We start from the raw sequence: 26,419 nt of genomic DNA, 5'->3' as shown, positions 1-26,419 counted from the left end.
TCTCTTCGGTCTGTAAATAACATTCCAGGGTGGGAGGAAGTCGGTGCGTGTTTGGAGAACTCACTGAAGAAGACTGGACCGACCGCCACTCTGAGACTGTTGAGAGTCCTGTCTGTGACCTCATGGATCTGAACTGATAACGTCCATCAGGTTAATGAGATTTCATGATGACAGAGAGTTTGCAAAAAGCCACTTTATTACAGTGATTTTCTCCAGCTTTAAATATGAGTAAGCATGGTGTGTATCATCTGAGTCATACTTCAAGTTTCTCCTTTGCAGAGGTTAATTGTGTAATTTGAACGAAACATTCTTTGGCAGTGTTGTCATGTCATTATGACACACCCTGGCACAGCGGAGTGGGAGGATCTGAACTGGGGTCATCAGACGCCACCTTTCTCAGAATCCTTTTAAATGTATCTAATGTCTTCTCTCTGAAATGGATATTTTTCTCTTCTGCTTTTCTCATGATGACATGATAAACCCACACTCTGCAGGGAGTCTGTACTAAAACCACATCTTACTCTAGTTTTATACATTTTAGCAGTTTATTCTTAAAAAAGTCATTTTTGTAAAGTCTTGACTTCTGAATAAGTTTGCATTGAGCCTCTATCTTAGTTTTTGGATTAATTAGGTAACTGCCGATGCGTCTGAGGTGTAACCCTCATCACCTGTAGCCAACGAGGATAGGTTCCAGCAGACCCACAACCCGCGAGGTGGAAAAGAAACTCAAGACGAGACAATTACGATGAGAAGATGGATGGATGGCAACCCTTCATCTCACAAGCTGCCATCTTATTAGCAATGCAACAAAATTGTGTCAACTTTACTCTAACAATTTAGACAACAGTGGACCTGACAGCGATGACCGGTCCAAACCTGCCCAGAGAGGAGGAGTAGGTAGTTGGTGGTACAGTCCAACACCTCCGGTTCATCAGACTAAACCATGTCCATGGACCCCTACGTTTGTCTCATCACTGTTAAACTTCACAAGCTGCTTGTCCTGGATGTCTCTACATGCCACACATAGCACCTCACATTTCTCCTGTCAAACATAGATATTAGCTCAGAGGCTGGTGTTGAGGTCTGTAATAATGGCCCGTTCCCCAGAAAGTCCAGCGTGTGTCATCCACAGCTACTGCAGGCACAGACAGATACCAGAGATACCTCAGCTGTGTTGTGTTGAGTCTGTCGGTGTGTACACAAGTATGGAGACACAAAGCCTGTGCAGATACACTGAGCATCTGCTCAAGGCAGAAGCACAGGCAGGCTACAAAAGATGTGATCATGTGAAAGAATGCTTTGATAGGCTGGACGCAACCCAAGTGTGGTGCACACACCCCAACCGAGACGCCCGACTGAGGGCAAACGGATTATTAACTTCCCCAGATCTTTGGAGTGGACAAATTAGCGGCTCCAGAGTCATTGGACTGAGTCTAATTCTGATGTCCATAATTCTGATTCTGGACATCAGAATTATGATTTCCTTCCTTTACATTGAAGGATGAATGTGTCCCTACAGTATCACACGGATACTCCGTGTTTGAGCCTACACCAGGTGTGACTGGACGCCTGTCTCTAGACAGTTGGACTTAATACCCAGCAGACCACATAACAATTGACTGGTTCCCTGACTTATAGTATCAATATATCTCATCATCATGTCAAATATTTTAATTTGGCCAAAATATGAACAAATCTATGCAAAATGGATAATCTTCACATTAGCCTCAGCTGAACTGTATTTTAGTGCTAACCTCCTAAGCCTGCTAGCATCAGCCCTTTTAGCAGACACTGACTGTACCGGTTTATACCACAATTAAGACATTAACACGTTAATGTCTCACCTAAATGCTGACGCCAAATGGTTTCTCCTCTGCTTGTGTAAAGCTGTACGTTACGTTTTGTGATGAGCGATGTGGCAGCTCAGAGGAAATACACTGCATGGATTATAAAGATTAGACTGATGACATGCTGCTTTTCTCTAAGATCTTAGTAAGCACTGAATTTAATTGTGTGCAGTAACGATCCCACTTCTTGGGATGATGTAGTAAAAGCTCTTGTTGTGTGCCTTCAGCATGACGTCCAGTCCAGACTTGTTTTCTTTCTGCTGAGTGATGCTGACAATGACTTCACTGCAAAATAATAATTATGATGCAACTAATCATCCGTTTGTCCAGGGAAGACAGAAATACTAATTCTGACATGTTCCCATCAGGTTCTGTGTCCCGGTCCTGGGGGGCAGGAGCCTATCCCATTGATAAGGAATGGGAGGCGGGGTTCACCGGGTTGTTGCCAGCCACTCAAGAGAAAACTCATGACATTTTACACTCTCATTCAAATCTATGGCTGCTTAATGCTTCTGGTGGGGGGAGGAAGCTGGAAAATCCAGAGAGCACTCACACACAGGGGAACACCGCAAAGAAAGGCCCCGGGTCGTCCCTCATTTGCACATACAGTATATACAGTAGTTTACAGTATGTAGGATACCCTACATCCCCTACAAATGTAGGATATGTCTGCTTTCATTTTGTAAACACTGAAAACATGTCACACACACCTGAACACCACAGGAGGAACTCCTCATGTTTCTTGCATACACAGAAAACAATGAGAGCAGTGATGTGTAGTCAGGGGGGGCAGATGAGGCACAACCCCACCTGCTATTGTGAAAGAAAAAATGGAAAATGAAAGAAATAAATTAAATTATGTTTATTCAGTGATGTGTATTATAAAGTTATTTTCCATTTAATGTCAACAATTTTAGATTATTTTTATCCAAAATTGCTGAATTTTCACATTTTTGCTGAAATACTGATCAGAGACCTGTGGTGAGACACCAGCCAGTCGACCCTCACCATGGATTGATCAATGACTCGACTAGCTGTGATGGCAGTTAAACAGTGGGACCGTAATGCTATCTCTCTATATGTCGCTATTAAAATCAATCAACGATCAATCAGCATTTATTTGTATAGCACGTAATCACATCAGCAGAGATTTCAAAGCACTTTACAGACAGAAAAACCCAACAGAACCCTCCAGAGCAAGCATAATCCATAATCCATAATTCTATCCATATGCTGCGGACCTGCTCCTCCCATCCCACCAGTACCACCCCTCACCTAACCATCGTCTGGGGTCCTGCTTCCTTTCCTCCTCCTTCCACCATACAGTCATCCATGCAGCTGTAAGTGTTCCTTGAATTAACCAACTACATGATGGGGAACATGTATGAAGACAACAACCCAGGAGTCGGTGAACACAGCCTGACTTTCTGGTCCCCAGTTCAGCTCCTACATCAAATGTTCTACATATAACCATAAAGACACTGACTCTATCTGGTCTATCTGACTCTCTCTGTCTCTCTCTCTCTGACCCTGTCCTTATCTTCAATGTATTTCTTTTCCACCCAACCGGTCGAGGTGGATGGCCGCCCAAAAGAGTCTGGGTCCTGCCTGGAGTTTCTTCCTCAATGAGGGAATTTTTCCCCGCCACTGTCGCTTATGCTCTTGAGGGTTCAGTTGGGGTTTTTTTGTCTGTTAAAGCGCTTTGAAATGTCTGTTGCCATGATTAAGCACTATATAAATAAAAGTTGATTAATTGATTGAAATGTATTTCCATAGTTTAGCTAGTGTATACCATGTACAAAGTTTTTTTGCTAACAACTGTATGTGTATAACGTCTTTCTTGAGTTGAGCGGTCCTAAAAGAGCTAGGAAGAGGCACCAAATGAGGCACGCAATTCTCCTGCCTCATGGTAGGGGGCGCTGGTGATCCCAGTAATTCTTCTCAGGACTCCTCGGCTGCAGAAGAAGTGACAGCAAGCTACAATCAAGTTATCAATGCTTTTGGACAGCAGGAGCTGTGCATGGACTTCATTTATAAGTAAACAACATATAAACAAACACGTAGTAACAACATAAATAAATAATTCTGCTGTGAGACTTTAAAAATGACCCACTCACTGTTGCTAATTAAATGGTGAATACGTACACTGTAGGTTCATATGTCTGTAAATCTGATTATGATGAAATCAGTGCCTCACCAGTATGAACCTCACTGCATGTCACTGGAGAGTAATGTCACTTGAAATATATGAAATAAACTAAGAATAAATATGTTCATAGCTCTTGAAGCATCACGTGTAAAACAATGAGCTCGAACATATTTCAGTAAAGATAGAAAAAGGTACTAAACAGGAAATCAGACAAGATGAGTGGACATTAGTGGACTTTGTCAAACTTTCTTTCCCGTCCACCTTTATGCAGCTCAATTTCCCAGTAACTCCAGCAGCCAGCTGCATGAGAACAGAGAGCAGAGGCATTAGAGGACTGGAATAGTGAAGGGTGTGTAGGCCCGGCTCGACCACTGGCATGCATAAGGAAGCAGCCTCCATCCCACTGGCCAGCGGACGGCTCACAGACTCCACAGAGAGCTCTGTCAGCAGCCCACATGCAAGGCCTGCTCGCCTTCCCCACCCTGGGCTATTCTGGGCCTCTCCGCCACTGTGGTGGCTTTCACTCAGCAACCACACACATCAAGCCTGAGAGAAAAACAGGAGCGAAGAGGCTTCAGGCTACGAGATGTGTTGTTTAATTACAACCTACGGGCTAATCGTTTCTGGGTTGATTTATAGGACTGAGTAATCAAGCTGCAGTGTACAGCATGGTGGCCATGGTTCCACCAGCTCTATGTGTACCAGATACATCTATGACCTATTGCCTGTTACTGCTTCTTTTTGCGATGTTATGACGTTATACTGAACAAAGGTACGAGACAAACCAGGAGGACTGGACAGTTCAGAGATAAGGTAGGCTCAGCAGGTCATGGACACACTGGAACTATAAAAAGGGCCTGGGCGGTTTTAGCCAGACCAGCCCACCACAAGTTCCAGCGCCTCCACCCCATCAGTGCAGTCATAATCAACTCTTGTGTGAGAATGAGCTGCTCATCCAACCTAACAAGAGTCCTCCCTGTGTTCCCAGGATCCAACTCAGCAAAGCAGAAGGTCAATCATCAAACTGCTGTTTGGCTGTTTGTATAATATTTCTACTTCCCTGTTTGTGTCATCTTGAAATCCCAAAGTGTTCTCAGGCTATTTCAGTTATGTAATTCTTCCGGAGTTCTGGGCCTACCCTGGGTTCTCCTCCAAACTGAGATGCCCGCAAAACTCTACAGTGAAGTATCCACCCTAAACAGAGACTCAGACTGCCTCAACTGGGTCCCTTCATGTAGAAGTTTCCTCCTGGAGGGACATCCATCCCCTTGGCAAAGAGGTCTTCTAGTGTCCCAAAGTCTCTCTGCCTGTAACCTGTCTGTTGTCAGTCAGTCTGATGTCTGAGGAGTAGCTGGAGCATCTCCCAGGGCCGTGACGCTCTACCGCGGCTCTTCTGTGAAGACTCACTGTGTCAACAGGCCCCGCAGAGACTAGAGTCCCAGAGTGTACCAGTCACCATGTAGTCAACAGTTCAGAGCTAGTTGGCTAAGGCTAGTGCACTTGCACACCAAAATAGAATGGTGACCATGGTGAATCTGCTAAAAGACATAGTTTTTACAGAACAGCTTACAAGTTGAAGCTCAGCCAAAGAAGTTGTGTTTTTAGTTTCTGTCAGTCAGTTAAGAAGAGCTTCTAGAAGTTTCTGGTTTTGGTCACATTTCAGGGGGAAAGAGGTGTTCAGGAACAAATCCAGATCATCTTCACTTCCTTCAACACTGGGAGATGGAGCGTGTCCTGGTACATCAGCTTCTAACCAATGATAATGTTGATAATAAATGCTATTTTGCTGCTATCCTTCCTGATCGTGTCCTTACGTTTGATGCTCTTATTAGTTTTCCTCACTTGTTCCTGTGTATATTGATGTATAGGAAATCCTTGGTTATAGTCTCATTCTAGATTTCGGAAAAGATTCCAGGTCATGTGCAATGAAATGAACAAACCCTTCCACATGGATGTATTTCCAGCCATTGTCTGACTCTGAATGGATTTTACTACATGATTTATTTTAAAGATTTTGAAAACACCATTGTCCTTTCCAGTCACATGATGCATTCATCTCAGGTAAACCATCTGACAATTATGTATGTTAAAGCTCTCTCCAGTAGCATTAACACCATCCATGCTGCTGGACGTGATGACTTTTTATGTGAAGTCAAGTGAAATCTAATGCGATTCTAGAACAAATATATAGAGGAGGAACTGTGACGGGAACAAGCTAAGAAACTCGGACAGAGACTGGATGAGATGCCTACAGGCTCAGGTATGGCTACAAATGAGTGGACATCCAATCAGTTTCTACCGTGCATTCAATTTCAACCAGACATTTCATGATTTTATTCGATATTTTTTAAATCAGCTGTGTGAAACAATCTATGAGGATGTTAGAACCACAATTATTACCTCCTGCTGTTCAATCTAAGGATATCTATATTAACCTCCGATGTCTTCAACTTATTAAAAAATATTGCATGTTTTCTTTCTAACACAAACATATTTAATAAAGTTTAATAGAACAACTGATGTCTTTTCTCAGTCATCTGGTAACAGAACAGTGATCTCAGCCTTAGAGCAGACATCGCGTACTGACCCAGATAGACATGACTCACACACACACACACAGATGCAGGCTGTGTAATGTGTTTGTTAGCGTCAGCATGAAGAAGAGGCCCTGATTCAGAGGGCTTTGCGTTGATCTGTGGTTTATTCCAGCCAGAAGCTGCTGATCAAACTTGTTCTCAGAGGATGTAACCTGGTGAAGGTCCGACGTGCTCCTCACCTCCAGCTCAGCCTCTTGTTGAGCTCTTCAAGCGCCCCCTGCTGGCCATTCAACACCGCATGTTGAGTTCTTGCTATCTTAGAGGAGATAACGTGTTTACTTTGAAGGGAGGACAGGAAGGGTGGGTCACAGATCAAGGAATGTGTTTATAGTCATGTTTTCGTTTCTTGTCAGGAAAAATTATAATTAAGGGAACAGAAACTGTTTTTAACATGAGGGAGCAAGTTCTTGATGAAATGTGTGATGTGTATCTGCTCCACGAGGAAAGCATGATGTCTGAAGCCAGTGGCTGATGGTGTCCCTGAGTCCCTATAGAGACAGTCCACAGTTTACCTTAGTTTTGTCTCCTTGCAGGCCTCACAATGATGGCTCATTTGCTCCAGTTTTTCTCCAGTGTAATGTAATGTAATGTAATGTAAATATTTTCAACTTTACTAATCTTGTTAGGGAAATTATTTGTCCATTATTATTTATTCTCATTACTATATTGTATCCATTATTATTCTATGCATTATTATAATTTTTTAGTGTGTGACAGCTGAAGCCTAGTTATATCCAACAGGGAAATGTGTGCCTGCTTTTGTTTCTGCCCCTGTGGCATGAGAATGTGTGTTAATGTGTGAGGGCTGGATGAAACCAGTGGAACATATCTGCTTATTTACTGGTCTGGACCTGACTGGAGTATGGCCTTGGGGGGGGGGGGGATTTTTTGCAGGTATGATGCAGGCTGCTGACTGGAAAAAACATAGTGTTCAGGAAACAAGGGAGAAAGTTCACATAACAACCTTCACATCATGTGTGGAAACACCTCCTCATTAGAAGGTTGGCTGACAGAAAACACCAGTACACTGGAGTGACCATGTACAGCTGTCAAATGAAACAAACCAAACCGTCAAAGTGTTAATCATTAAAAAAACAACAACACGTGTGCTGCAGGTTCAAGGTTGATGTGATAACACTGGAACTTATCGTGAGTGAGGGAGGCCGCTGATAGACAAACACATAAAGTGTTAATTTAATTTAATTTAATTTAATTTAATTTAATTTAATTTAATTTAATTTAATTTAATTTAATTTAATTTTTTAATTTTTTAATTACATTTTAATTTTTTTTAAATATATCGGTTTAATAATAAGATACAATTAATATACTTCAATACAAAAGCCCATGTTACGTTAATATACTGAATTTACTCCGGGATTATTGAAGTGTCTGTCTGTCTGTCTGTCTGTCTGTCTGTCTGTCTGTCTGTCTCTCTCTCTCTCTCTCTCTCTCTCTCTCTCTCTCTCTCTCTCTCTCTCTATCTCTCTATCTATCTATCTATCTATCTATCTATCTATCTATCTATCTATCTATCTATCTATCTATCTATCTATCTATCTATCTATCTATCTATCTATCTATCTATCTATCTATCTATCTATCTATCTATCTATCTATCTATCTATCTATCTATCTATCTATCTATCTATCTATCTATCTATCTATCTATCTATCTATCTATCTATCTATCTATCTATCTATCTATCTATCTATCTATCTATCTATCTATCTATCTATCTATCTATCTATCTATCTATCTATCTATCTATCTATCTATCTATCTATCTATCTATCTATCTATCTATCTATCTATCTATCTATCTATCTATCTATCTATCTATCTATCTATCTATCTATCTATCTATCTATCTATCTATCTATCTATCTATCTATCTATCTATCTATCTATCTATCTATTCAGACACGAGGAACAATTAAACTTACCGTTTCAAACGCACACTTCCGGAACCTTTGTTCCGGCTCCGTGGTCACACGGCGTGTTTAGAGCGTTGCACCAGTGTCGATGGGAGGCAGAAGGCTCAGCGCGTCTCACCTGTCCCACAGGACACCGTGGACCACAGAGTCGTCCTAGCGTGGAACTAGTTCTTGGTAAATGTAAGACTGGTTAAGATAGGACTGGTTAAGGTAAGACTAGTTAAGGTGGGACTGGTTAAGGTAACCCTTAACAAGGGTTTAACATTTTGATAAATTTGATTCGTTGACAAGAAACTTTATCACAGCGGTTAGCTCTTAGCTAGCAGCAGGCTGAGACCCAGTCAGGTTTGATCGTCACATGACTGTCATCAATTGTTATTAATTCTTTTATTTTCACCCGATTATCCGTTTTTTAATTTTCTGTCTGTTTTCAAATTGTAATCGCAGTCATATGATATCTATGACAATACTGTTCTGTATATTAACATAAAACTAAAGGCATAAACTGATTATAATTGATTAGTAATTTAAGGTATAATGTCAGTCGTGTTTACATCATACTGTACATGTTACTATCTGTTTAAATTCATAGTCATTTGGATTTTCTCCCAGAAAAACAAGTCATTTGGGCTATGCTGTGTGTTCACATTTTATATTAGGGTTAATATATTGAAAACAAATCTGTGCTGTGTGTAGTTGCTAGTGGTGGTGCTACATTCATCATGTTTCTGTCGTTCACACTTCTTCCCATTTTTCTTCTGCATACGTTTTTTCTGTGTATCTAGTCTTGATGCATCTAATGGTATATAAATCAACCCACTGGACTTGAAGAAAGTTCTTTGAAGACGTTTCACCTTTCATCCAGGAGTCTTTATCACTTCTGGTGGTTGGTTGGTGGTCAGTCTTCTTCAGTTCAACCACCAACCAACCAGAACTGAAGAAGATTGTTGGATGAGAGGTAAAATGTCTTTCTACAAGTCCAGTGGGTCGATTTAAACACCTTTGGATAACCAGGACCTGGAAGAATGAGAACCTAAACAGACATCAGGCAGCAAAAATCATGAAACTTCTCAAGAAAACTTCTATTTCTATGATTCAGAAATCATTAAAAGGAATTTTTCCTCTCCTCCAGGCCTGAAGGATGTCCCAGCCAGAGAGCAAGGTGCTGGTTCTGGGAGCGCTGGCTGGAGTAGCTGGTGTCAGTTTGGCTGTGGTGCTCTATCAGGGCTTCAGGTCCAGACGTAGAGTCTCAGGCCCACCCGGGATCTTACTCAGCCAGGCTAATGAACAGAGCACCGGTGTTGTGATGGTTGACGGCCCCTGCCTGCAGCCGGGTCAGGCTGAGGTGCTTGAGCACCTGGAGGCCCTCATCAGATGTGTGTCTGAGCTGAAGGAGGAGATGAAGGCCCTGAAGAACGCTCTGCCAGCGCTGCAGGACCATGTCAGGGAGGAGCTGAGTGGACACAGAGAGGGGCGTCGGGTCAGTCCACTCCACCGGACCACGCCCACACGAAGGAAGAGGGCTGCAGGCGCCGCTGCCAGAGTCCACAGCCGGAGCTCAGAGGAAGCTGAGAGCGAAGGAGGGTGAGTCCGTGTCAGCCGGGAAAATATTCAAGGTTACGTTTCTCTAAACGAGACGTCTGAACGGGGTTACTGTACCAAGCAGTGACAGGAGCCAAACGGCTACACACACACACACACACACACACACACACACACACACACACACACACACACACACACACACACACACACACACCAGAGTTCATTTAACCTCCAGAAAGTAGTGCATCCCTGGGATGCACGTCAAGAAAATTTGTACATCCCAACATGACGTTTATGCATCCCAAAAGTAATAACAGAATATACGGTAGAAGCGTACGCAAGGATTAAGTTTCACCAATAGTACAATATAAAAACTAAAACTGTTAATGTAATGTTTTTATTAATAACATAACTGTTTAAGTGAAAAGAAAAAAAGTGTAAAATTATATATTTTATCAAAATGTTCAAGCCTGGTAGTCATTAAAAAAAAAAGTTTTAGAAATAAAGATATAATACTGTTTTGGTTTTTTCACTTTTCACTCAATAGTTTTCTTTGCCTTTAATTCATATATTCTCCTGGGGACACTCAACCAAGCTGACAAAACCTTCTCCACATACATTTCAGTAATATCTGTAGTAGAGACGCACGTCGTCTGACTATCGTTTGTCCCTGTCAAAACATGTGTGTGACAGACGCAAGGACGCACGCAAACGAGAACACTGACACATCACATAAGATATTTAGAACTCATCCTGTGTCAAAGATTCACACACACACACACACACACACACACACACACACTCACACACTGAATAGGCAGTGGTTTCACACTCTTCCTGGTTCACCAGCATTGACCTCTGAGCAGAATCAACTTCCACTTACATTCATCTCACGTCTGTAACTTGTGGCTGTCAGGTTAAACAGTAACTTCTGTGGTTTATCCACCAGAACCTTATTTCCTATGTTTGTGACTCTGATGAGGTGAACTGGTCCAGTGTGGAGGTGGACCGTGGCGTCCAGTGGTGCCACTCAGCCGCAACATTCAACCAGTGACCAGCGAAGTAACGTGGCACCTGTTTGTGGGTGGTATCGGTTAACAGTTTGTCCTCAGAGCTGATGTGTGAAGATTGAGTTCGGCTTGGGGATTAGAGCGAGGTTGACAAGGACGGGACCCCTGGATCAGAACTTCTCCAAAATTACAGCTTCTGTTGGTGTTCCCAGTTTACAGTGGGCAGTATCTGTGGAAGTAACCCAAAGACATGAAGGTTTTGTTCTTATTTCCCCAAATCTCAGTCTGTCAGATGTGGGAGGATAAAGAAAAGAGGCGTGCAGAACATTAGGCCGGTGGTCATGATGTTATGGCTGGTTAGTGCGTACTCCAGTCACCATCCTCTAAAGGTCTTTCTTTTAGTTGGTGGTGACTGATTAGTCAGTGGATTTTCGACTGACAGGTCAGGTTGTTGCTCAAAGTGTAAACATTAAGGACAAAACCGAACATTTTCTGTCCTCACATTCACAACTTTATCCGTCCGGTCCAATCAGCTTGCGTTGTGTGGAGTTGGTTTCATGTCTAGCAATGTTCTCATTTGGGTCTTTGATGTCAGACAGCGTGCGTCCCCGGGACGCAAGCTTTAAATGATCCTCCATTCAAAAAAATACTCACAATATTTCCATTTCTCCACTTAAATTTCACACCCAGAAATCGCCATTAAGTTTTTATCTCACGCGAGTTTCTCGTCACGAGACTCACCTGTTTGATTCTGCCTTATTAAAATCGACCAAACATCAACACGAGGTCTGATTGTTGCAGTGAGAGAGGAGTTAGACCTTCCAAAGCAAGAATAACAGTTCTGTTCGGTTTGTCTGTCTGTTAAAGCGCTTTTTGAAATGTCTGCTGATGTGCTTAAGCACTATACAATTAAAGGTTGATTGACTGATTAACACCATGCCGCCGAAAAGATGCAAAAGTTTGTGAAAAACCAAGTGACAATGAGTGTTTTCTTGCATAAAATTCAATCCAAAGTTAATGAAGAAAAAGACAGATACTGCTACAGATAATACTACAGATAATACTACAGATAATACTACAGATAATACTACAGATATTACTGAAATGTGTGGTGAGAAGGTTCGGTCAGCTTGGTTCAGTGTCCACAGGAGAATAAATGAATTAAAGGCAAAGAAAACTATTGAGTGAAAAGCAAAAGTGAAAAAACCCCCAAAACTATTACATCTTTATTTCTAAAACAGTTTTTTAAATGACTATCAGGCTTTAACATTTTAATAAAACTAATATATCATTTGTATTTTTTCGTTTTACTTAAACAGTTATGATGTTATTAATAAACTGGTCTTGCACTAGGAGCTAATATGACTAACCACTGTGGCTCAGTGTAAAAGAATTTAGTAAGCCACAGTAGCGGAGCTAGCGCCGCTCGCTAGCAGAAATAGCCTAGCGGAAATAGCGAGCGCCGCTAACGAGCGAAAAAGTTGTAAGTTTTAGCTTTTTTTCCGGAAAAATAAGAATGCCACTGTGGCTACACAGTCTAAAACCCTTGTAGCCAATCTGGAATTTGCTTTGCCTATGGCGAAGTGGCGAATAGCTAGCGCAAGCCCAGATAAAAACAGTAAAATTAACTGTTTCAGTTTTTATATTGTACTATTGACATAACTCAATCCTTGCGTACACTTCTACCGTATAATCTGTTATTTCTTTTAGGATGCATGAACGTCATGTTGGGATGTGCAAATTTTTCTGGAAGCACATCCCAGGGATGCACTACTTTCTGGAGGTGAAATTAACTGTGGTCTCGTGTGTGAGCTCAAACAGCTGTAGGAGTGGAGAGCTAGCAGTGTGCAGCTGCAGCCACAGGGTAGCGCACACGACTATTCTGTTCCACCTGTGTGCAGAGGATAGAGCCGTGTGTTGATCAGCTCCTCTTGTGTGTTGTGTAACCCTTCATTTCTCATAAAGCTTCTGTTCTGAAACAGTTGCAGGAACATCTCATGGAGAACAGATTGACTTGTCGAGTCCCCATGTAGTCACTGTCGTTTTGGGGTTTTTTTTGTCTTTAATAATTTGGTTGTAAAATTAGAAGTGAAAATTAACTGTTTGTTGTTGGGGGTAAATACAAAATGTGACACAGCCCTCATAGATTGCGGTGCAGCTACACTCCCATTTATGGGCTTACTGTTGACTCGGTTGCCACACCTCATTAGGTTGAGTGTTCCAGTCCCGTCTGGTGTTTGTCTCGTCTTCATACTGGTTTGAAAATAGAAGCAGCAGCCCAGCGCTCCACCGGGATCCTGTTCACATGATATGTTTGATGTTTGAAGGACGAACGTGACCGAACCACCGGACCAATGAATGAAGGGTTTAGCAGCGTGTAGCGGGTGACATGTTGGGTTTTCTTACATGACACCTACATGACATCATCAGAAGACTCGTGTAGATTAGAGCTCACGACGAGTCGATCCACACGTCCATGTGATCACATCTCTAAATAAACTGCTACTTTCACTGACAGATATCAAGTATAAACTTTAAATACCAGCCTCAGACGGCAAATTGATTTAGCTGTTATTTGTTAATGTAATTATTTGATATAGATAAATGAACAATATGTCAGAAGGTGTGAAACTGATGATTCAAGGCTGGTTTTAGACATCAGTGATCCTGTTTGACAGTCCGTGTCAGGCAGAAATCCCCTCCCTCGTTCATGCGTGTTGTCCGTGCCTTGGATGCTGCACAGAAATTATGGCTGCTATTGGCGTAAAGTATTTTATAGCATGGAGAATTCGTGGGGATGTGTGCATCTCCAGACCTGCTGTTCTCAGCCTCATGTTGTCCTAACAACAATTAATCCGTTACCTTGGAGCAGCATTTTATGACCACAGCAATATAACCTATGCTAGCTTATTACCCAGTGCATCCTGGGTAATTACTGGCCTCTAAAGGTTCCATTTCCTTTCAAGGTTATTTGTTTCTTTAACAAAATGATTTGTAGGTTCAGTGGCGTAACGTTCTGTTCAGAGCGATCCGGTGACAGCTACTGTTTATTTCAGGGATATTTCCTTTACAGCTCTGATTGGCTCAGATAATCTCCAGCCGTGTTTGTTGGTGTTTTGACTTTGGCAGCTCATGAACAGGTAATGACACTGTGTCATAGACCCAGTCCTAGCCAGATTGGATCAGTCTCCTTACATGCTGGACAACTATTCCGGATCAGATGCCCTTCCTTATGTTCCATCACGCCGTCGCTCGTTTGATGGAAGCGTGAGACCACCCTGTAGCAGGTGTCGTCAAGGGTCTTGACTGACAGTTTGTCGGCTGCATTCAAACGTTCTTTAATTACAGCCTGAGTTAGTATGCATTAAAAAAATCACACACCTTAAATACCCCCCTGCTGCCGCTGTGTTTTTCTGATAGAGCGGAGGGTGTGAGGAGAAGTTCACCCCCTCAGGGGACGTGTGGTGTTCCCCTGAGGAACCCTCACACCCTAAGAGAACACTCCTTGTGTCTGTGTGTCGGCTTCGATCCCTGTGGACCGCATTTTCTCCACACAATATCCCACTAGGGGCTGAGAGGCTCACAGTTGGGTAACAGTTGTTGCATGTTTCTTGAAATCTAAAGCTGTAAGAATGCCGTAAAGATTAGCAAGATTAGTGCTTTCATTGCTTAGAGCTAAACACAGATTGTAGTTCAACATGTTTGGTTATAAAATATGCTTATTAATCAACTGAAGACCTGATAAGGTGCATCACTGCTCCTGTGACCTCATGTCAAAGCAGTGCGCGAGTGGAGCAGCCACTGAAAGGTTAAAAGTTCCAGCTGTTTATTCACTCCTCATGTGTCACAACAGCTTCCTCTAAACTACCTGTGCAGGTAAGGAGACCCATCAATCACCCTGTCGCTCTGCCAAGCTGTCAGAAGCCTCATTTCCAAGTGTCTTGTAGGAACTTGTAATTCCCTGAACAGTTCCCACTGAGTGTCTTCACATCATGTCGTTGTAGCTCAAGGACATTACCGCTGCTGCTTTTCATTTCCCCAAAAAAACAGCATTTAGGATATTGGATAGTGGTTTATTTAAGACGATATAAGGAGGAGTTTTGTTTAGTGAAGGGCGAACCTGATCAGCACACACACACACACACACACACACACACACACACACACACACACACACACACACACACACACACATACTTACACACACATGTTCAGGAGGAAATGCAGCTCATTGTGTGCTTTATGATTAAAGGTTTTATACTAACCTGCTGTGACGTCATACAACGTGTTGCTCAACAGTTCATGTCCAAGACTTTGACCTCACTACAGTCAGGTCTGTTCTGCACTGAAGGGCTGCTGCTGGTGTGAACTGTGTGTGTTCATGTGTGTCCACACCAGGTTACTCTGACCAAACACACAGTTCTGCTGCAGGAATGGCCAGTGGTGTTTGAACCCACTACCTCCACTAGACCCCACTACCTCCACTAGACCCCACTACCTCCACTAGAACCCACTACCTCCTCTAGACCCCACTACGTCCACTAGACCCCACTACCTCCACTAGACCCCACTACCTCCACCAGACCCCACTACCTCCACTAGAGGTAGTGGGGTCTATAGTATAGAGCAAGTGTAGGGAAATAAATATGGAATCACTCAATTCTGAGGAAAAAAATATGGAATCATGAAAAACAGACAAAGAAATAACAATCAAAACACACCACTAGTATTTATTTGCACCACCTCTGGCTTTTATGACAGCTTGCAGTCTCTGAGGCATGGACTTGATGAGTGACAAACAGTATTCTTCATCAGTCTGGTGCCAACTTTCTTTGATTGCAGTTGCCAGATCATCCTTGCAGGTCGGAGCCTTGCTGTGGACCATTTTTCCACCACAAGTTTTCAATTGGGTTGAGATCTGGGCTATTTGCAGGACATGACATCGACTGAATGTGTCTTTCTCCAAAGAATGCTTTCACAGTTTTTGCTCTGTGGCATGATGTATTGTCATCTTGGAAAATTATTTCATCATCCCCAAACATTTTTTGAATTGAAGCGATAAGAAAGCTGTCCAAAGTGTCAATGTAAACTTGGCAGGGCTTTGAACCAGAATTTTTTGCCAATCGGTTCGTTCCGAACAGAAACGGAATTATAACGTTTCCGGTTTTGCGTTCCACCCATAAACTGACGTTCCTGAACCAGTTAGAACAAAAAAATAAAGTTCTTGAACCGGTTAATAACGTTCCTTGTAAATATAAATATGTAGGTGCCGTATTTTGCGCACCATTAGACGTGATTAAAAGCCTTAAAATTTCTCAACAATCAACGCTTTTAACATGAAGCTTCTTCTGTGTTCACTGAGTTCAGACATCTCTTGAAATGTTTTTGTGTGACGTCAGTCAGAGATCCTCCAGACCGACCATTGTCCACCGACAGACGTATTACGTCACTACGTACGCCGGCAGCGATGGACCGATCAGAGAACATGACGCGAGGCTCCGTCCGGCACACCCCAGATACCGGGACTGTACCGCAAGTATGCTGGTAACCACATCTGATTGGCTGAAGACCCCCGACGATTGCGTCAGCGAAGAGACACGCTTACGACACAACACGTAAACTCAGGGCTATCAGTTCCGGTTATTCCGGTTCACGTAAAGAGACCGGGGGGCTTTTTTCACGCTTCGCCATCTTTCTTGATCTGTGACTCCATGCCCCCCCCCCCACACACACACCACCGCTTCTGTCAGAAACACGTCAAGCGGCTGAACTCGGAGCTTGTCTTCATCCTGGAGGATTAACGAAAGACCTCCACCCGCTGGACATCGGTGTGGACAGAGCCCTTAAAGTTAAACTGGGGGGTCGTGGAGCGATGGATGAGAGACGTGAACACACGTTTACCAGAACTGGGAGCAGTGCAGAGGAGTTACACCCCCACAACATGTGGTGGATTGTGGATCCTGGACTAACGTGTCTGCTCAGACTTTTGTCCGATGTTTCTCTAAAGCATCATTACCGGACAGACCCCCGGAAACCAGCCGGTCAGCGATAGAGAAACTACTGAGAGATTCAATGCAGACTGGAGATGAGGACTTCAGGGATTTAGAACACATTTATCAAAAAAGAAAGAAAGAAAAACATATTTAAAAAATAATGTCGTGTATTTTTTTAAATTTAAATACGTAGTACAACACAGTCCAACCACAGTCACTTTTTTGCTTCCGTTACCAATCATGCACCCAACAATGTGAGCCGTGTGTCCGGTTAAAGTACAGAAATAAACTCCGTTATTTAGACTGCACCTCTTTATACAATGAGCTGAATGGTGCGCAAAATACAGTAACTTAAGGACTTTTAAATTGGCAACTAAAGCAATCAGTTTATATACTATAGACTATAATTATAGATATATCCCTACCCTACAGTAAATAGTACCACAGCACTACACCTCTGCTTTATGACTGTTATATCACTGTAGTTAAGGCTTACGCCTCCTACTTAGACACTACATGACATAAGACAAGAATAACTTCCACCATGTCATTTATTGCTGAACAACAGATCTTCATAGTTCTTCTCCCATAGCTCAGTATTTCTACAAAGCGCTGGCAGTACGGGAACACACTGCTCTGAAAATGACTGCAGCCAATGAGTTCATGTCTAGAACCCGCTACCTCCACTAGAACCCTCTACTTCCAGCAGGACCCACTACCTCCACTTGACCCACCTAACTCCACTAGAACATGCTACCTGCAGTGTGTCATTTTCAGACTGACACACTGCAGTGTTTACCTGTAATGATGACATGGTGACTGGGAGACCTCCCTTTTCCTAACTGCTGCTGATAGCCGCTACTTCTCTCTGCTCTCGTCCCTCCAGTGAATGACAGGGAGTGAAACATAAGGTCAAATATTTTTTTCAAGAACGAAAAAAACCCCGGTATTAACCTGTTTACAATTATTTTCTGTTCCGATTCTGTTCCGGAACATTAAAAAATAAAAAGTTTTCGGTTTCGTTTTCATTCCAGCCAAAATAACAAAAGTTTCCGGCCCTGAAACTTGTGCATTTATTGAAAATTTAACCACAGTCATCTCCCTATTGCCTTTGCCTGACATGCAGCCCCATATCATCAAGGACTGTGGGGATTTTGATGTTTTCTTTAGGCAGCCCTCTTTGTAAATCTCACTGGAACGGCACCAAACAAAAGTTCTGGCATCATCACCTTGTCCAGTGCAGATTGGTGACTCATCACTGAAGATAACCTTCATCCAGTCATCCACAGTCCATGATTTCCTCTCCTTAGCCCATTGCAGTCTCTTTCTTTTCTGTTTAAGCACCAGTGATGGTTTCCTTTTTGCCTTCCTGTATGAAAATCCCATTTCCTTTTGGCGATTTTGCACAGTTGTCACATTGACTCCAGCTTCCTCCCATTTCTTCTTCATTTGTCTTGTGCATTTTCTGTTTTCAAGACATATGGCCTTTAGTTGTTTGTCTTGACCCTTAGATGTCTTCCTTGGTTTACCAGTATGCTTGACTTTAACAACCTTCCCATGCTGTTTGTACTAGGCCCAGATCATCGATACAGCTGACTGTGAACAGCCCACATCTTTGGCGACCATACGTGTAGTTACCTTATTCAAAAAGTTTGATAGTCCTGTCTTTGGTCTCAAGAGACATCTCTCTTGTTGGAGCCATCATTCTTGCCTATCCACTTGGTCCAGCAGCCCTCCAAGGTGTGATAACGGCACTGTTTTTAACTGCTGACTAACGAGCAGATTTAATCTGAGGTAGGTGCCCAATTAAGGAATGGACACTGACTGGGTGTGTCCTTATTTTCTACTCAAAATGGAGTGATTTCAAATTTTTTTCCTCAGAATTGAGTGAATCCATATTTATTTCCCTGCACTTGCTGTATAAAAGTAACATTTACTGACCACCAAAATGTTTTTCTTCATTTCTTTTAGTGTTTCTGAATGCCAAGGAGTTGGACTTTTGAAAAAATGCATTACTTTTTCATGCTTTTTAACTGAGAACCCACTATCTCCACTAGAACCAATACCTCCACCAGGACCCACTACCTCCACTTGAAACACCTAACTCCACTAGAACATGGTACCTCGATTAGAACCCACTACCTCCATGAGAAACCGCTACATCCACTAGAACCCTCTACTTCCACTAGGACCCTCTACCTCCACTAGAACCCTCTACCTCCACCAGGACCCACTACCTCCACTTGACCCACCTAACTTCACTAGAACATGCTACCTCGACTAGAACCCGATACCTCCACTAGGACCTGCTGCCTCCTCTAGGACCCTCTACCTCCACTAGAACCCACTATCTCCGCTAGAACCAATACCTCCAATAGAACCCGCTACCTTCACTAGAACCCGCTATGTCTGCTAGAACCCTCTACCTCCACTAGGACCCTCTACCTCCACTAGAATCCACCACTTCCACTAGGACCCACTACCTTTACTAGAACCAACTACCTCCACTAGGACCCACTACCTCCACTAGAACCAGGGGTTCCGTCCTTGTCAACCTCGCTCTAATCCCTGACCCGAACTCAATCGTCCCACATCAGCTCTGAGGACAAACTGTTCACGGACACCACCCATTCCTCCATTTCTATCTCAGTAGCTCAGTGCAGAGTCACATGGCAGGATGAGCAGAAATGTCTTTTCTTCTTGGCTAACTGTTGAAACGTCTTCCATGCCCTGTTTGAAGCGTAAATCTCACCACTAGGGATTCCAGATGAGGGGAAAGGAGCCCCACACCACTTCATTGATAATGAAGAAAGACGATATTAATCAGACCAGAACAAGCAGCAGCGCTATCAACGACTTTGATTTGATTTTTTAGAACTGTGTGCTGCCAGTAAATTTATAATGATAATAAAGGCTGTTGCACAAATGTTCAGTTTACTAAATACACATGAACAGTTATACAAATAGATTGTTGGATCTTTCTTTCAACTCAAGTGATTCATCATGGAATGGCGTGACAGGAATGTGCTGATCACTCAACACCCTGCTGCCTATCTAGACCTGACTGAGTAAATACCTGCAGGGAGGGACGTGGGACTGCTGAATGAATGAATGAAAGGCCAAAGCATGAATGAAACGGGACTGGATGCATCCAACAGTTGACTGTCTTGTCTTAGAAACGTAAAACACAGCACTGACACACACTGATCACTGACACACATACAGAAGGGCTGTCTGCCCGTAGATCCACTGCCTTCACTCCAGACTTGGTGCAGAGAGGTTGATTGTCGGTGGACATTAAACTGAGGATTCTCTTACATCATGGCCATTCTCCTTTTTCTGACACAAAATTCTGACTTAACAGGAGCATTTAAAAAAATACAATGAAAAGTACTTCTTTGAAAACCTAAAAAAGAAACCCATAAAACCTAATAAATAATTTTAAATAAATTGAATTCGCTACTTCTGTCGGTGCTTTTCACTTTGTCCTCTTACACTTAAGAGTTTGAGCCACTGTTTTAATAAAGACTATGCAGTATAAAACACTCTGTATTTAAAGTGGGACGTTCTAGTTCAGCTCAGCCCAGTTACGGTCTCGTCTTTTGTTTTCTGACAGTTGACCGACGCTCACATGCTCCATATCACCGCTGTGATCCCTCGGGTTTGAAACTCTGGGCTTGCGCTAGCCATTCGCCACTTCGCCAGAGGCGAAGTAAATTCCAGATTGGCTACAAGGTCTTTAGACTGTGTAGCGAGCGGCGCTAGCGGAAATAGCGCCGCTATTTTTATTTTATGTTCGATTTTTACAAGCTGAACCCGTGGATTGGTGTACGACAAGGCAAGGACAATCGGTCAAAAGAATCCAGTGTTTTCTAGTAGAGTTTGTGTTAAAGTCCTCATTAATAAACAAATGGTGAATGCTGAGAGGGGGGGGGGTGGAGACAGACCGATCAGAAGGTCAATGAAAGATATTATCAATACTTGTCTTAGACTTTTGGTCCCTCTGACCTGCAGGAATAACCAGCGATGATGTAAATGTGTTTTCACCTCGCTTGCTATTTTTCATGCCTTTTTAAATTGAAATGAAAAATCATGTTATTGGATTAAAAAAAATAAACTAAACTAAACTATGGTATACCAATGGTGTTGGTGGTGGTCAAAGTTAAAATGTCTTCTAGTCTCAGTAAAACTAACAGTAAACATTGAGTAATATTTTGTATGACTATCTTCACAGAGTGAATGGAAGTTTTCAATGGTTGAATCTCACATTCATTCCTGCATAAAGTAGGACAGAAATAAAGAGAGTTCAGCTTCAACTGTTGACTTTAGTGGGTTTTTGGAGGTAAACTGAACACAAGATTTTGCCCTCAGAATGCACCAGAATGCAGGAAAACGACCCCATTTTCTAAAAAATTTCCCGGGGGAGACCCCCCCAACACCCACTGCGACGAGCATTGGTCGTCCGTGCGATGCGCCGCTGTCTTGGACACAGTGTGGCTTTTTGTGGCTTGCTCAATTCTTTTACACTGAGCCACAGTGGCTAAGTCATATTAGCTCCTAGTGCAAGCCCAGAAACTGTAGATTGTGGGGCGGAGTCGAGGAGGTTGCCGTAGGCGTGAGGCACCTCTCGGGTCTACAGTGTGGGTCCGTGGCTCCATGCCTGAACTGTTCCCTGAATCACCAATGACGTACGTGCTGCTACTGACAACTCACAATTTTGGCTTTTCATGTTCTCCGCTTCTCCTTGTCTTTCATTCTTACGTCAGACATTAGTCCAGTCAGTTCAAGGGCAACACGACACATGTAATGGTAGTGTGCTTCTCCATCAAACACATTTTGACTAACATGTTGACTGTGTGTGTGTGTGTGTGTGTGTGTGTGTGTGTGTGTGTGTGTGTGTGTGTGTGTGTGTGTGTGTGTGTGGTCTCAGGTATATGACTGCATTGACAGACTCTGATGATGAAGAGCTGAGTGATGCAGAACAGACCAGTGGAGAAGCGTCTGTGGACCGGCTGGCTCTCCTCCTGGAGAGGACCGACGGTTGGCATAAAGGCACAGAATCAGACAAAAGGGAAAGTCTCAACATCCTGTTGGAACATAGAGAGGAGGTGTGTGACTCTGCAAAGATGTACAGATGATAGTACTTCTGGAACTCAGTGCTAAACGTTGTTTTAACACTGTGATGTCATTCTGTAGTTTGGACAGATCTCAGCATTTCTGTGGCGACTGACCCGAGCTTACTGTGACGTTCATGACTGTAGCTCAACTTTGGAGGAGAAGAAGACCTACGCAGAAGCTGGTAATGTACCCAAACCCCATTAGCCAGGCATCCCAGGGTTGAGTGTAGCTGTATCTACACGCACGCACACACACACACACACACAAACTGCACGATCTGGTGTCGATCTCCATTGTTAATTGGCAAGATGTTTTGAGCATGCAGAATGAATTGCATATGTTCGTGTTTATATACAGCGTGTGTATATATATATATATATATATATATATATATACACACACATACATATACACACATATATATACACACACACACATATATAGAGAGCTAAAGGGGCGTGGTCTGGAATGCAGGAGGGCGTGGTTTCGAACCCCAGACATGGCGGACACTATCCAGTGAGGATCCTTAGGCAAGACCCGTAATGCTATACCAGCTTACCTCAAACATGAGTGAACACAATAGAGACAGAGTCATACCGGCTCGGACGTCGCCCGGGTTAACAAGGTCCGCGTCAGATGCTAGGGAACCAGGGCAATCTGATGACAAATGGGCTACTGGAACAAGACACACATGGACAAGGGTGGAGAATACGAAGTTGTTGGAATGCTACTACACAAGTAATCCCAGAGAGAGGGGATATATGGGGTGGATGTGGGACCAATGGATGCTTCGAAACCCACAATTGAGGCTAACAAAGAAAAAGCTGTTAGCCCAGTGTTCCAACATCCGTAACCGAAAACTGCTGTCACAACTAGAGATCGATGGAATACAACAACAATGCTACGGCAAGGGGGAGCCAGGACGCCAGATCAGCGGGGGGATTTCACCCCCTCCCCCCACAATCCGAGATTGGGTACCAAGCCCCAAGAGACATACACAGCTGCTGACCTGAGAAGGAAGATCGTTACCCAAAGTCCGACAAATACCGAAGCTAAGTTGTCGAGTACCTTCAGAAGATCTGCTAAAAGATGTGAATGCTGCAATAAGAACCATCCCCACAGGGAACATAACTGAGACCAACAAGCTGATCCACAGTACAGCAACAGTAATCCTCGAGATGCTGGGATATAAGATCAACACAGGGCATAACAAACAATACCCTCCATGGAAGAGACGGTTAGAGGCCAAGATAAAGGCGACACGGAGAGAAGTCATCCAGCTAGCTGAGCTACAGAAGGGGAACATGGTGAATAAAGGGGTACCCAGGAAATACAGCAAGCTCTCCATACCTGAAGCACTCGAAACTGCCAAACAGAGACTAACGGCTCTGGCTACCCGACTGAAGAGATACACCAAGGAGATTGAGGCCAGGAGAATAAACAAGACCTTCTTCACTCAACCAGCAAAGGTGTACTCTCAGTGGCAGGGAAATAGCATCCGGCCAGACCCACCAAGAGCTGAGGTGGAGAAATACTGGAAGGGCATATGGGAAAGAGAAGCATCACACAACACCAATGCAAAGTGGCTAGTGGACCTGAGGACTGACCACAGCTGCCTCCCAGAACAAGAACCAGTAACCATCTCAATGGCAGACATCCAAGAAAGAGTGTCAAGGATGAAAAGTTGGTCAGCACCGGGCCCCGATATGATCCATACTTACTGGCTAAAGAAGCTGACAGCACTCCACGAGCGTCTAGCAGCACAGATGAACCAGCTGCTAAGGGATGGGACGCACCCAGAATGGTTGACTGAAGGCAGGACAGTCCTGATCATGAAAGACCCACAGAAGGAATCTACCCCATCCAACTACCGGCCAATAACCTGTCTCAGTACAACATGGAAGCTCCTGTCAGGCATCATGGCGGCTAAGATGAGTAGGCACATGGATCAATATATGAGCGGGGCACAGAAAGGAGTTTGTAGTAACACCAGGGGAGCCAAGCACCAGCTACTGGTGGACAGAGCAGTACACAGAGACTGTAAGAATAGGCAGACCAACTTGTGCACCGCCTGGATTGACTACCAGAAAGCCTACGACTCAATGCCACACACGTGGATACTGGAATGTCTGGAACTGTACAAGATCAACAGGACACTAAGAGCCTTCATCAAGAACTCAATGGGGAAGTGGAAGACAACCCTGGAGACTAACTCCAAGCCAATTGCCCAAGTTAACATCAAGTGCGGCATATACCAAGGGGATGCACTATCACCACTGCTGTTCTGCATAGGCCTGAACCCCCTCAGTCACATCATCACAAAGAGTGGCTACTGATATCGATTCCGAAGCGGGACAACAATCAGCCATCTCCTCTACATGGATGACATCAAGCTGTATGCCAGGAATGAGCGAGAAATTGACTCACTGATCCACACCACCAGGATCTACAGCGACGACATAGGGATGTCATTCGGATTAGACAAATGTGGCCGGATGGTATCAGGAAGAGGCAAGATGATCAGAACTGAAGGGGTCAACATACCAGGGGGCAGGATAGGAGACCTACAGGACAGCTACAAATACCATGGAATCCCGCAGGCTAATGGCAACCATGAGGAGGCCGCAAGGAAGTCATCCACAGCCAAATACCTCCAGAGAGTAAGGCAAGTCCTGAGAAGTCAGCTGAATGGCAAGAGTAAGGTCCGAGCCATCAACATGTATGCACTGCCGGTCATCAGATACGCCGCTGGGATCATAAGCTGGCCAAAGGAGGAGATAGAAGCCACAGACATCAAGACGAGAAAGCTCCTCACCATGCATGGAGGGTTTCACCCCAAGTCCAGCATCCTGAGGCTGTACACTAAGCGGAAAGACGGAGGCCGAGGACTAGTGAGCATCAGGGCCACTGTCCAGGATGAGACATCAAAAATCCAAGAGTACATCAGGAAGATGGCCACAACAGATGAACTGCTCAGTGAATGCCTTAGACAGCAGAAACCTGAGGAGGAAGAGGAGGAGGAGACAACATGGAGGGACAAGCCCCTACACAGCATGTACCACCGTTAGATAGAGGAAGTGGCTGATATCAAGAAGACCTACCAATGGCTGAATAAAGCTGGACTGACAGGCAGCACAGAGGCACTGATCATGGCAGCACAAGAACAGGCCCTAAGTACAAGGGCAATAGAGGCCAATATCTACCACAGTAGATCTGACCCAAGGTGCAGGCTATGTAAAGAAGCCCCAGAGTCAGTCCAGCATGTGGTAGCGGGGTGTAAGATGCTCGCCAGCTCAGCATACATGGAAAGGCACAACCAAGTAGCTGTGATACTGTACAGGAACATCTGTACCCGGTATGGACTAGAAGTACCAAAATCCCAATGGGACATACCACCGAAGGTGGTTGAGAACGACAAGGCTAAGATCCTGTGGGACTTCAGCTTCCAGACTGACAAACAGCTGCTGGCTAACAAACCGGACATTGTGGTGATGGACAAAGAGCAGAAGAGAGCAGTGGTGATAGATGAGGAGATTCCAGCTGACGCCAACATCAGGAAGAAGGAACACGAAAAGATTGAGAAGTACCAAGGGTTGAAAGAACAGCTGGAACAGATGTGGAAGGTAAAGGTTAATGTGGTCCCCGTGGTAGTAGGAGCACTTGGGGCAGTGACCCCCAAACTGGAAGAGTGGCTCCAGCAGATTCCTGGAACAACATCTGAAGCCTCAGTCCAGAAGAGCACAGTCCTAGGAACAGCTAAGATACTGACAGAACCCTCCGACTCCCAGGCCTCTGGTAGAGGACCCGAGCTTGAGGATGACACACAGATACCACCCCACAAGGGTGAGAGGGACATTATATATATATATATATATATATATATATGTCCCTTATAGAATTAGACACACACACACACACAAAGGTGTATTAGAAAAAGATAACAGATGCATTAGGCTCTCATCACTTGCAGCCACCTGACTTTGAATGGCAGGTTACAAACTTTATATTTTCACATTCTCTTGCCATGTCGCTGCGGACAATCTGATCCTTTGCAACTTCCTTTGTGGAACAAATGCCTCATATTTCATCTTTGTGCCACAAGAATTTAATGAAAAGAACTTAAGCTTCCCCAGAACACCCCCAAAATGAACTTAACCCTGCTTGTGTTCAAGTGTGAAGTCATCTTCATCATGGCAGTGCATGGTTGTGGCTTTGACCTGCT

The 26,419-nt window shown here is 43.7% G+C and overlaps 1 protein-coding gene across 3 annotated transcripts in view; it reads left to right on the top strand.

Annotated features, from left to right (window-relative positions):
- Window positions 1–8,600: 8,600 nt before the first annotated feature.
- Window positions 8,601–26,419, top strand: part of LOC137603919 (regulator of microtubule dynamics protein 2) — a 33,986-nt gene continuing 16,167 nt past the window's right edge. The window contains exons 1-4 of one of the 3 annotated variants that reach the window (XM_068327784.1): window positions 8,601–8,705; window positions 9,664–10,115; window positions 22,010–22,187; window positions 22,276–22,378. In XM_068327784.1, coding sequence (XP_068183885.1) covers window positions 9,673–10,115; window positions 22,010–22,187; window positions 22,276–22,378 — 724 coding nt within the window. In that variant the 5' untranslated portion in view covers window positions 8,601–8,705; window positions 9,664–9,672. Of the gene's footprint in view, window positions 8,742–9,663; window positions 10,116–22,009; window positions 22,188–22,275; window positions 22,379–26,419 lie in introns of all 3 variants that reach the window. The other 2 variants (XM_068327785.1, XM_068327782.1) reach the window with 2 other exon arrangements.

This window comes from Antennarius striatus, chromosome 11 (genome assembly GCF_040054535.1).
Source record: "Antennarius striatus isolate MH-2024 chromosome 11, ASM4005453v1, whole genome shotgun sequence".
In the NCBI taxonomy this organism is placed as follows: Eukaryota; Metazoa; Chordata; class Actinopteri; order Lophiiformes; family Antennariidae; genus Antennarius; species Antennarius striatus.
Note: the sequence above shows the minus strand (reverse complement) of the source record. Positions and strands in the feature narration are given on the sequence as shown.